The sequence below is a fragment of the Panthera tigris genome, chromosome C1 (genome assembly GCF_018350195.1).
Source record: "Panthera tigris isolate Pti1 chromosome C1, P.tigris_Pti1_mat1.1, whole genome shotgun sequence".
Taxonomy (NCBI): Eukaryota; Metazoa; Chordata; class Mammalia; order Carnivora; family Felidae; genus Panthera; species Panthera tigris.
In genome coordinates, this window is record NC_056667.1 from 62,392,625 (window position 1) to 62,405,866 (window position 13,242).

Sequence of the window (13,242 nt, forward strand, 5' to 3'; positions counted from 1 at the left end):
GTTAGAAATCTGGGGAAGGCTCAGCTGGGGCTCTTGAGATCTTTTATGCAGTCACATGTTGCCGGGGGCTTCAATCATCTGAAAACCTTATGAAGCTGATGCCAAACACTATTTCTGGGAGCTCAGCTGAGCCTGCTGATCAAGTTCCCTACACAGGGCTTCTCCACGTGGTTTAGGCCTCTCACAGCATGGCGAGAGTTCTCGGCTTGTTTACATTATTTTACTTTCTTGTTAATTTCCTAGCATCTCAACTAACAGGGATAATTATCCCTAAGACAGAAAAACAAAAACAAACACAAACTTTGGACCCTAACTTCAGGTGCATCCCACGTAAACACAACGAACTAACACACTTAACTGGAAATACATTTGAAAAGAAAAGAAATATGACAAATTCCATGATTTGGATCATACGTGGAATTTAAGAAAACAAAAAGGAAAAATAAAAAGACAAACCAAAAAAAACAAAAACAAAAAAACCCAAAAAACCAACAACCAGACTTTTAACTATAGACAACTGATGATTATCAGAGGGGAGGTGGGTGGAATAGGGGAAGGGGATTAAAAGTACACTTCCCTTGATAAGCACTAAGTAATGTATAGAATTGAATCACTGTATTGTACACCTGAAACTAGTATTTTAACTATACTAGAATTAATTTTTTTAAAGAGGAAATAAAAGAAAAAGAAAAATTTATTAAATGTTAAAATTCTGCTATTATTGCATAATGTTAGCACAAGGATAACAAAGGACAATTTGCATAATAAATATTCCAATTCTTTTTTCTAGCTAGTACAATAATTGAATAGCAACCATCAGTGAAGTGGGACAAAAGAGAGCTATTATCATAAACGTTAGTTTGATCTTTCAAGGAGATGTGATTACCTTCTATCCAGACTCCACTTCTGCTTTTCATTAGCAGAATGTCAAGTGCCTTTGTTGCATCCAAGTGTTACCTAGCTGGCCATATTCCACATAAAGGGCAAAGAACAGGTTGTTTTTTTGTTTTTTTCCTCAGCTGAATTTGTGAGAAACATGGCTCTTTCATGGTAAAACTCCTTACGAAAAGAAATGGATGGAAGATAGGCCTTAGAAGGTCCTGATCTAACAAAATGGCAAAAGATGTCAAACCACTATTAACCTTTAAAATAAAACTGCCAGTTGGTTTACCGGCAAAAACAGGTTTACCTGGGAATAGCAGAGCAAGCTACAACAAAACTGAAGAGGAACACTCCTTTAATAGGGCAAAAAAGGAAGTTGAGAGGGCTATTATAATCAAAAACTCAACTGGAGTAACCTGGGAAGTGAAGTATAGTGGCTTTTCATGTGCTGAGTTGTGACTGTCTCTCATTGGCTGGGCTGTTGCTGGGGTGAGACTTTTCTTCCTTCTGCAGGGATAGTAAAGTAGCAGCTAAAGCAGGACTGACCTTGTTGAATCACTGTATTGTAAATCTGAAACTGCTATAACACTGTATGTTAACTATACTGGAATTAAAGTTTAAAAATAAAATAAAAACACTTGTATCTTTTAAAATAAATAAGTAAAGTCCTACTGAGTTGGGGGGTACCTCTCTTCCCATTGGATGTGCAATCAATGACGAGTGGCAGGCAGGAGAGCTCCTCTGTTGGCCTCCCAACTCCATCTTAAACAAGATTTCCTTGGGGCATTCAGTGGCTCAGTCGGTTAAGTGGCCAACTTGGCTCAGATCATGATCTCAATGGTTCATGAGTTCAAGCCCCACATTTGTGCTGCTAGCTCAGAGCCTAGAGCGTGCTTCAGATTCTGCATCTCCCTCTCTCTGCCCCTCTCCCACTCACACTCTGTCTCTCTCAAAAATAAATCAACGTTAAAATTTTTTTAAAAATATTTCCTTTTATTGATTTTCACACTACTTATAACATATTGGTGTGACTGAGATAACATCATCTTTTCTCAGGTGAAGGTATATATTCTTTCATGCCAAAAAATTTTTCACACTCCTGGTAACCTCTGCTAATCGTTTTCTGCCGTTCTTCCTTTAAATCCAATATAAGACATAACTGAAGAGGTAAGTTTATTTTAGACTAGTTAGACTATTTGTGGTTCAGGAATGAGAAAAGTATATAAATACACACACACATATGTATACATGTATATTCAGTAAATTTTGTGAGTCATTCATTTTAATCAGTGGCATCAGGATTAATGTGGAAGAATCACTAAATCCAGTATTGAACACAGTTTTTCACTGAGGAACATTTATCCTCCAACTTATTTATATTAATTAAGGTATTTATAAACCAAATCCGGAGATCTTAAAGAAGCAAAGTCCTTATTTTGCTCCATAGGGAATGACGGTGTGCACTCCCATCCCTTTTCTCTACTGTGTCAACAGGAGAGTGGCAGTGGCTTTCCCAGTTCTATATAAGGACAGAACACATTTCTCTGTGGATTACAACACACTGGCTCTGAGATATGGAGGAGACTTATTTGTTATGCCAGAAGATCCCCTGATGGAAAGATTCCAAGCAAACTAAGAGATCCTTGTGAAGTTTCTGTGTGCATTCAAACTTTAATAACCAAAATTATGGGTTGCCATAGAGAGATAATATAATAAATTAATTTAAAAACAATTTCTTAAAATTCAGAACTGGAATACACAATGGCAGCAAATGAAATACTGCCTAGCAGTATTATGTACTATTATTTGTATACCTGGATATCATTTCATTTACTTCTCACAACAGCCCTGCAAAGTAGGTAGTGTTCCTATATTTCACAGATGAGAAAATTGAGGTTAAGAAACCAGCCCAAGTCCACCAAATAATGCAAGCAAACCCTAGATCAACTTGACTCCAACTCTTCTTTCTCTTATGCAACCAATTTCAATTCTATGACAAAAAGTAAAAACAACCAAAAAAATTAGATCAGAAAAATGTGTCCCAAAGTTAGAGAAGCTAAAATTCTGTTAATTCTGTAAGGAAATTTATGTTGTAATATTCAATTTATAGACTGTGTATTGTGCTATAATGGCTTTAATGTTTTCAAGTTAAAATACTCTGAAGAAATAACCAAGGAATCTTCTGAAGGTCTTAGAAAACATTATTTAATTTTGTGGTTTATTCTCCTTTATTCTTCTCTCCCTACTTTTCTTCCTGCCTTACTTTTTTGAATTCTCCAATTCTGTATAGCTTTTGCATAATATTACTGAGATGATCTTTTGGAAATTAGTTTTAATTGCTATTCTCAAAGTATTTCTCTTAATGGGAGATAAAACTGAAGAACAGGGAAGAGCATTTTCCATTGTTTCCAATGTAGGCACAGCTACTTATGCATTCTATCCACACTAACTCTAGGCCATTCATTATTGGTACTAGAATTAATGAAGTTTTCTGGCCCCTGCTCTAATAATAATATATTAAAGTTTCCTAAGTCAGCATCTAAGGGGCAGGACTTAAGTCTCAGAGGGAAATAGTGATATATTTACATGCAATTGCGAAACTTTTTACAGAAAATATTCACTATCCTCTGCTAGTTTTTTAAAAATGCAAATAATTTGTATATTTATCCTCTTTATTTTCACTTTCATAGAAAAATCTTTAAGCTAACAGTAAACAACAGAATATCTCTTTCTGGTAGGCAAAGACAATGAGACTTCTTAAACATCAATGAATTATGTGGTAAAATTCTTAATGATTGTTCCTTCTTTTAAATTTGCTTATAAAAAGAAAAGTTTATGTATTATCTCAACTAATCTAGGTCTTGGTACATATTAGTAAACAGCAACATGAACATAATTAGCAGCTTAACAGAATTTCAAAAGTGATTAAAAAGAAACCATAATTTTTTTTTCCTTCTTTATAATTGTACTTACTTAAGTAATTAGGGTTTGTCTTTGAATAAATTACTTTGTGTTTATTATTCATTGAATCTGCTACCCAATGAGTACTGGTGAGGCACATTCCCTCCAGAAAAGACAAGAATCAATAATAACAAGGCTTTGTGAAGAAAATGATTAATTTTAAAAATGGGACATTGACTTAGTTACTTCATTAGCAAATTTTACGTATCTTCTATACCCGTATTTACTCACCCAAAAGTCCTAAAAGAATGTAGCCAATAATGCACAGTATGAAGATTATGCAGCACAGAACATCTGTACAACTCCTAAAAACAAAAAGGAATAAAGAATTAAAAGCGATCCAACATGACATCTTATTTAGTGAACAAATATGGGAAAGGGGAAAAATAATAATTGTGATATGCCATTTTATACCCAGTAATTCTGAAAGGTTTATCAGATGTATTTCTGTAATCAAAGGCTTCATTAGCAATGGAGTGGTCATAGCTCCATGATTAAAGAAGTTTCCCCAGGATTCTTCACGTTTATTCTCTCTTGCTTCTTTATTTGTAAGATATTTTTAGAGACTGGAATATAACAACATCAACATATAAAACATCTATTTCTCCCTTTCTCCATTATCTTTCTATACACATATTTAAAGCATACTATTTATTAAATAAATGACCGACTACACAAACTTTCTATGGGGTGTAGAGGTGCAACTATACTAACAATAGTGTATCTAATGCATTAAAAAACAAAATGGCTCAAAACTGTACTTTTACCAACTATTCTATAAATTAGATATTGCCAAATTAGGTTTAGAGAGAATCTGGCTTGATAGAGATTCAGTGATTTTCTAAGAATCACAAATCAGGCTAAAATCCAGTAGAGATGCTCAATTCTTTCAACTAAAGTATTTCCTACTTCTAATATTATATCTTGTTCAGCTTATAAGTGGTCTGGAAGGCCAAATGCTTGAAAGTGAAAAACAATACACCTATTCTCTACTTGAAAACTTAATGAAAAATGTATTAGTAAAGAAAAAAGATTAAATTATTTGAGAGGATTAAAAGTTGCACATGAGAATTTTCATAGCAAGAACTTCTGGCTCTTGAGGGCATATGGATATATACTCTAATATTTTAGCACAGGGAGGTTGAGGTTACACACTATTTTTTGTGATGGTGGTAGTAATAATAACGAATAGGAGTTGTACAGTAACAGACACAATAATACCTTACATTGATAAAGCCCTACTATACCTTTACTGCATTCACATACATTGTGAGTTTCTTAAGGATACCTTTAGGTTTTTAGGTGAGTTGACTTATTTAAGGTCCGTGAGAGAGAGGTAGAGAGAGGGTAAGGTAAACCAAATATCTAGGTCTCCCATGCCTAACACTTTTAATTTAGTACTTATTCTAATATTATTTCAATTTTCTGTAAAGCCTCAAGTTAGCCATATCTAAATTTTTTTCACATGTTCCTATTACCTCAATAGGAAATGAATCTTTCATAGAGAAAGTTAATCATGCTCAATCCAGAAACAAACTATCATTTGCTTAAATCCAAATACAACCCAGGAATTTTAAATTTCATTTTGTCTAAGAATTATGAGAATAGTAGTAAAAAGGGAAGAAACAGGTGCTCTAGCTTTCTTTCTTTGACAGTCACTGAAAAGCAAAAACCTGCTTGGGGGTGAGGTGAGTATCTGGTTCACATGAATTCTGACATATCCTGTTCAGGATCAGGTTTTCATCCTGTCAGAGGGGTTGTTAAATTGAGAGCAGTTGTTAAATTAGTGTGATGCCTGCAGATAGGGAACTAAAGGAGGGAAAATTAGAACGCTGGTGTGCCTTAATTAGAAATCTTGGAGTTGTCAAAGCCCTTGTGTTTAATAATAACTACCAAGAAGAGGGAGAGTGGGTGTGACCAGAAGCATCAGCCAAATTGGCCACCATCTTGTAATTATTTTCTATAATATGTTTATATCTATATACTCACATTATATATAATATGTACTATAATGCTTTTTATAATAAACTAATATTACATAGCATTATAATGTTACATATTTATGATGCTATGTAGCAAGCACAAGGAAGGGTAAACATACTAGAAAGATGAATGTAGGAAACTTACCAATCTGAAAGGACAAGGCACAAAGAAGCAGACCCCAAAAGGAAATTTTTTAAGACTAAAACCCATACTCATCAGCTACTGGCACTGACAAATAGGCATTAGTTGGAGTTTTGGTCCAATTTAGGTTTTACACTATGGTTTCTCTCTTTTTTTGGTGCCAAGGACAGGCTACAGCACCATGGACTACTCCAGGCCCACACAACCACCCCCCAGCAGTTCCTATCATAGTGGAATAGCATTTCTCAATAATTCACACTTTCAGGTGTTGGGGATTATATTCTGAGACCAGGGAGGATAATGTATTCAAGTCTGCTTTGTTTTTCTGGTACACGGATTTAGAGAAAGAGTGGACCATACCCCCTGGCCAGACTGCTTAATTTTATATTATTTAAACACAAAAGAATGTTGAACAAACTGAAAATTATGAATAGAAAATTCATCTCAAAAAGCAGGAGAGTTTTTCTAGATAAAACATTCCTGTTTCTGAATTTGTTCCTGTAGTGATTTGTTTCCTTTTTTCCGTTTTTGTTTGTTTTTTCATGGTCCAGTCTATTTATTTAAGTTATCTCCTCCTAAAGCAAAGGGATGGAATATCAGTATACTGGTCATCATTCAACACAAGTAAGGAAGTTGAGCTTAAGGTCCCATATACTTTTCTCCTCCCAGTGCAGAGTCATGGTCCAGACCAGTGCTGTGGTCCCCACTGGGTAGTGGTCCAAGTTCTCTTTATTCATCTTCATAGCCAGTCAGAAGTGGATTCACATGAGTGTTATGAAATAGAGTGTAATTACCATCTCCCCATGTAAAGGGCTTGGACCTGATGCGGAGATGGGAGTAGGCGACAAAGAACTCTGCTCTCTTGTGCTCTCATGGTGTGACTTCAGGAATATGTTCAGCACTATCAATCCCATGCCGGAAAGCACTACAAAGTAGGTGAGGGCATTCCACAGGCGAGCTGAACCCTCATCACTGTGGTTGCCACTCCACCTAGACCCGTTCAACTATGCCCAGGACCCACCTAGCAGCCCCAAAATCTGGCACCCAGCTGCCTCCGCCATTTTCAACATGAACCTCTCTGTTATTTTAGAAATTTCCTCTTAAAATAGGGGTGTGGGTGTGTGCCCACGTGTGTGTAAAATCAGGAAATTACAATTACCTGCCATTTTTCCCCATTAATGCTTTTCTCCCTTTCCTCAGATATACTCCGTCCGGGGAGGGGGGGGAATACTGTTTAGGAAGCTATTGGGAGCACCTGGGTAGCTCAGGTCACTATCTCACTGTTGATGAGATACAGCCCCTCTTGGAGCTCTGTGCTCACAGTGAAGAGCCTGCTTGGGATTCTTTCTCTCTCTCTCTCTCTCTCAAAATAAATAATAAAGAAACTTAAAAAAATATAAAACTATTGGAAAATTGAATTTGGACAAAATATCAAATATAACTTGGGCACCATTTTGTGAGGAACATAGCAGAAGCTTAATTCAAATTTTTAGAAGTCGTAGCATCTTATTGTTCATCTCTTTTTACTTCAGGGCATCTGTCATAATCCTAAGTATTCTATAGGAAATGAATTGTTTTTATTTTTATTTTTTCAAGTTTTAATTTAAATTCCAGTTACTTAATGTACAGTGTAATATTAGTTTCACATGTAGAATTTAGCTGTTCATCACTTACATATAACACCCAATGCTCATCACAAGTGCCCTTATTAATGCCCATCACCCATTTAACCCATCCCTCACAACCACCTCCCCTCCAGTAACTCTGTTTGTTCTCCACAGTTGAGAGTCTGTTTTCTGGTTTGCCTCTCTCTTTTCCCCACTATGTTCATCTGTTTTGTTTCTTAAATTCCAGTTATGAGTGAAATCCTAAGTATTTGTCTTTCTCTGCCTTATTTCGCTTAGCATAATACTCTCTAACTCAATCCACATCCATACAAATGGTAATATTTCATTCTTCTTATGGCTGAGTAATTATCCATTGTGTGTGTGCATATACACATATATATACACACACACCATATCTTCTTTATCCATTCACCAGTCATTCGGCATTTGGGCTCTCTCCATAGTTTGACTATTGTTGATGAAGTTACTATAAACATCAGGGTGCATGTATTTCTTCAAATCAGTATTTTTGTATCCTTTGGGTAAACACCCAGTAGTACAATTGCTGGATCATAAGAGTAGTTCTATTTTTATCTTTTTGACAAACCTCTATACTGTTTTCCAGAGTGGCTGCACCAGTTTGCATTCCCACCAACAGTGAGAGGGTTTCCCTTACTCCTCATCCTGGCCAACACCTGCTGGTTTCCTATGTTGTTAATTTTAGCCATTCTGACAGGTGTGAGGAGATATTTCTCTGTAGTTTTGATTTGTATTTCTCTGATGATGAGTGATGTCACACATCTTTTCATGTATCTATTAGCCATCTGTATGTCTTTTTTGGGAAAATGTCTATTTATGCCCTCCCATTTTTTAGCTGGGTTATTTCTTTGGGGAGGGTGTTAGGTTTGGTTAAGTTCTTTATAGATTTTGGATATTAATCCTTTATCAGACATGTCCTTTACAAATATCTTCTCCCATTCCAAAGGTTGCCTTTTAGTTTTCTTGTTTCCTTCACTATGCAGAAGCTTTTTATCTTAAGTCCAAATAGTTCATTTTTTATTTCCCTTGCATCCAGTGACATGTATAGTAAGAAGTTGCTGTGGCCAAGGTCAAAGAGGTTGCTGCCAGTGTTCTCCTCTAGGATTTTGATGGTTTCCTGTCTCACATTTAGGTCTTTCATCCATTTTGAGTTTATCTTTGTGTATGGTGTAAGAAAGTGGTCCAGTTTCATTCTTCTCCATGCTGTTGTTTAATTCTCCCAGCACCATTTGCTAAAGAGACTGTCTTTTTTCCGTTGGATATTCTTTCCTGCTTCATCAAAGATTAGTTGACCATATGGTTGTGGGTCCATTTCTGGTTTTTCTATTCTGTTTCATTGATCTATATGTCTGTATTTGTGCCAGTACCATACTGTCTTGATCAATACAACTTTGTAATATAGCTTGAAGTCCAGAATCATGATATCTCCAGCTTTGTTTTTCTTTTTAGGATTGCTTTGGCTATTTGGGGGTTCTTTTGTGGTTTCATACAAATTTTAGGATTGTTCTAGCTCTGAGAAAGATGTTCTTAGTATTTTTATAGGGATTGCATTAAATATGTGGATTGCTTTGGGTAGTGTAGACATTTTAATAACATTTGTTCTTCTAATCCATGAGCATGGAATGTTTTCCCATCTCTTTGTGTCCTCCTCACTTTCTTTCATAAATGTTTTCTAGTTTTCAGAGTACAAATATTTTACCTCTATGGTTAGGTTTATTCCTAGGTATCTTGTGGGTTTGGGTGCAATTTATAAATGGATTCCTTCCTTGATTTCTCTTTCTGCTGCTTCATTATTGGTCTATAGAAATGCAAAAAAGATTTCAGTGTGTTGGTTTTATATCCTGTGACTTCACTAAATTAGTGTATCAGTTCTAGCAATTTTTTTGGAGTCTTTTGGGTTTTCTATATAGAATATCATGTCATCTGCAAATAGTGAAAGTTTGACTTCTTCCTTGCTAATTTGGGTACCTTTTTTTCTTTTTGTTGTCTGATTGCTGAGGCTAGGACTTCCAGTACTATGTTAAATAACAGTGGTGGAGTGGACATCCTGAGGAAAAGCTCTCAGGTTTTCCTCATTAGGGATGATATTAGCTATTGGGTTTTTACATGTGGCCTTTATGATGAGGTATGTTCCCTCTATCCCTACTTTGTTGAGGGTTTTTATCATGAATAGACGTTGTACTTTGTCAAATACTTTTTCTGCATCTATTGAGAGGATCAAATGGTTCTTATTCTGTCATTAATATTGTGTATCACGTTGATTGATTTGAGAATATTGAACCACACTTGCAACCCGGGAGTAAATCCCACTTGATCGTGGTGAGTGAGTCTCTTAATATACTGTTGGATTCAATTTGCTAGTATCTTGTTGAGAGTTTTTCCATCCATGTTCATCAGGGATTTTGGCCTGTAGTTCTTCCTTTTAGTGGGGTCTTTGTCCAGTTTTGGAATAAGGGTATTGCTGGTCTTACAGAATGAGTTTGGAAGTTTTCTTTCCATTTCTGTTTTTTTTTTTTTTTAAGAACAGTTAGAGAAGAATAGGTATTAATTTTTCTTTAAGTGTTTGGTAGAATTCCTCTGGGAAGCCATCTGAGCCTGGAATTTTGTTTGTGGGGGGATTTTTGATTCTGATTCAATTTCTTTGCTCATTTTCGGTCTGTTGAAGTTTTCTATTTCTTCTTGTTTCAGTTTTCATAGTTTATATGTCTCTAGGAATTTATCCATTTTTTTCCAGATTGTCCAATTTGGTGGCATATAATTTTTCATAATATTCTCTGATAATTGTTTGTATTTCTGTGGTGTTTGTTATTTCTCCTCTCTCATTTGTGATTTTATTTATATGGGTCCTTTCTCTTTTCTCTTTTGATTAAGTCTGGCTAGGGGTTTATCAATTTTATTAATTTTTTCAGAGAACCAGCTCCTGGTCTCATTGATCTGTTCTACTGTTGTTATAGTTTCTGTATCATTTCTGGTCTTGAAACTCGAAGTCAACCACGGGAAATGAGTTATTTTTAAAAACTAAAGATTTAATTTGGATAATTTTAAGACTCTCAAGACAGTTATAGAAATAACTAGGTGATACCAGCTCATGGTTGAAAATCATTCTCAATCATATTTTAGCTAGAGACCTCTCATAGCTGTACCTATACCTCAGGTGGATTCATTTTTACTTTCATGGAAAGCACTAAGAACCATTGTGCTAAACTAAAATGTGTTGCATCCCACCGGGTCCCAGAAAGAAGAAAGAAAGAATAGTTAAAGAGAAATATGCCCCAAGTCTCTCCCTCACCCTACCTCCAAATCAAAGAACAACTTTTCCAAAACAAGATGCTCACTTTCACATTTATCAGAAAGCTATTCAAAACCCTATTCAGATTGAGCTGCCCTGGTGTAAAAGTATTTTCAAAAGTTAAACTACAGAAATACCGTTTCTAACATATCTATTTTTCCAAATTGCAATATGAAGAATATGATCCCAATTGTATTATGTGTTTGCAGATATCCCCATCCTTCCTATCTGGAACCCACAAATATACTATGTCTATATTAACCTCAATTTAAATCCTGGGAGTTTCCTTTGACTTTCCCTTTCTTAGCTTATCTTTTATATTCAATTGACAAATTCTCTTGACTCCTTTTCTCTAGTGTGTCTTTCATCTACCCCTTCCTTTCTATTCCTGCTACCTGGATTCCGTCCAAATTCTCTGATCTTCTCTTCAAGCTATTGCCGTAGTCTCTTAATTGGACTCCTGCATATAGTCTCTGCTTGATCCAATTCAGTCTGCACATCACTGATTATCACTGTTATGTGATGATGTCATTTCATTGTTTAAAAAATGGCAGTGCCTCTCCACCATCTATTTAGTAATTTCCAAATGTCTTGGCTTTATGTTTAAGAACCTACAAGTTCAATCCTAATTCAAGCCCCACACTATCTTTCTAGCTTTATCTCCCACCATTCCTCTCAATGTGCTTCAACCAACTTGGGCTTTTTCATTCATTGAGTACACCCATGCCCTCTCCCTTGACTATACTCAGGGTTCTCTGCTAATGCCCCTTTAGATTTCTTCTCTTGGAATAACCCATATGTCCAAATTTGCATGGAACAGCCAGGGTTTAGTCCTGGAGTAACCATTATCAGTGCTCCCTTTTACCCACAAAAGTGTCCCTGTGTGGATCTCCAACCCATCTACAAAATCCCTCATGATAGGATTCTTTTCCTTTTTTAGGGTTGAATAATACTCCGTGTGTGTGTGTGTGTGTGTGTGTGTGTGTGTGTGTGTACCACATTTAAAAAAATTCATTCATTTGGTAATGGACATTACATTTTGTACATATTAGCTATGGTGGATAATACTGCAATGAACATGGGAGTGCAGATACCTGTTTGTGACCCTGATTTCAATTCTTTTGGATAAACATGGATGAACTTGGAGGACACTGTGCTAGGGAAAATATACCAATCACAAAAGAACAAATACTGATGATTCCACTTATATGAGATACCTAAAGTAGTCAAATTCATAGAAACAGAAAGTAGAACAGTAGTTACCAGGCACTGGAGGGAGGGGAAAATGAGGACCTGCTGTTCAATGGGTATAAATTTCAATTACACAAGATGATAAGATATAAGAGATCTGTGGTACAACATTGTGCCTACATTTAACAATTTTGTATTGAGCACTTAAAAATTTGTTAAGAGGGTAGATTTCATATTAAGTGTTCTTACCATAGAAAATTATAGAATGTAAAACATAATCACTGCTGGGTCACTATATACAGGAATATATTTGTTCAGTGTCACATATTCTTTGAATTTAAGATTTTTCTAGGAATGAGCTTAATATGGTATCAAATGAGTGAATAGAAATGTAAAAAATAATTAAATGTAAAATTTTTTAAAATTAAAATTCCGTCCTTCAACTCATTTCAAATATCACCACCTCCTTCATGAAATTTTGACGTAAGAGTTCCCTCTAATCTTTGTAGACTTACAGAAATTTTGTTTGTACATCCTCAGAGCAACTATCTTCCATTTATTATAACCTAGACCAAGGGGTTAGACTAAGCTAAATTTAGTCTACTGTCTGTTTTATATAACTTGTGAATTAAAAGTGGTTTTTATAGTTTTAATGGTTAAAAAAATTTTATGACATACAAATTATACAAAATTCAAATTTCAGTGTCCATAAATAAAGATTTCTGGGAAAGAGCCACACTTATTTGTATATATTTATATTTATATTTACTTATATTTATATTATCTAAGGCTACTTTTGTGCTACAGTGGCTGAGTTAAATAGTTGCAGTAGAAACCATCTGGCCTTAAAAACCTAAAATATTTGCTACCTGGACCTTTATGGAAACCTTGCAGACCTTTGACCTACACCATAAAGTCCTCTATGGCAACATTTGGTACAGAGCCTTGCATGTTACAGAAATACAATCACATGAATGATCACTAAAACACACCTCTTACTGCTGACAGGCTAATGTATCATAAGCAGGCTCTTGTGAAATTAAAAGTGCTAGGTCTCAAATTTCAGGCTTTTGTGGGAGGAGGAGCTCTCTATATAGTGACATGTTGTCTGGGGATTCAATTTTTTTTGTGTCAAGCTTAAGCTTATGA

At 35.4% G+C, this 13,242-nt stretch overlaps 1 protein-coding gene across 11 annotated transcripts in view; it reads right to left on the reverse strand.

The window, feature by feature from the left end:
• Nucleotides 1–13,242, reverse strand: part of SLC44A5 (solute carrier family 44 member 5) — a 368,679-nt gene that overhangs the window by 101,251 nt on the left and 254,186 nt on the right. For all 11 annotated transcript variants that reach the window (XM_042997591.1, XM_042997590.1, XM_042997595.1 and 8 more), the window contains one exon: nt 4,075–4,148. In XM_042997591.1, coding sequence (XP_042853525.1) covers nt 4,075–4,148 — 74 coding nt within the window. The remainder of the gene's footprint in view (nt 1–4,074; nt 4,149–13,242) is intronic.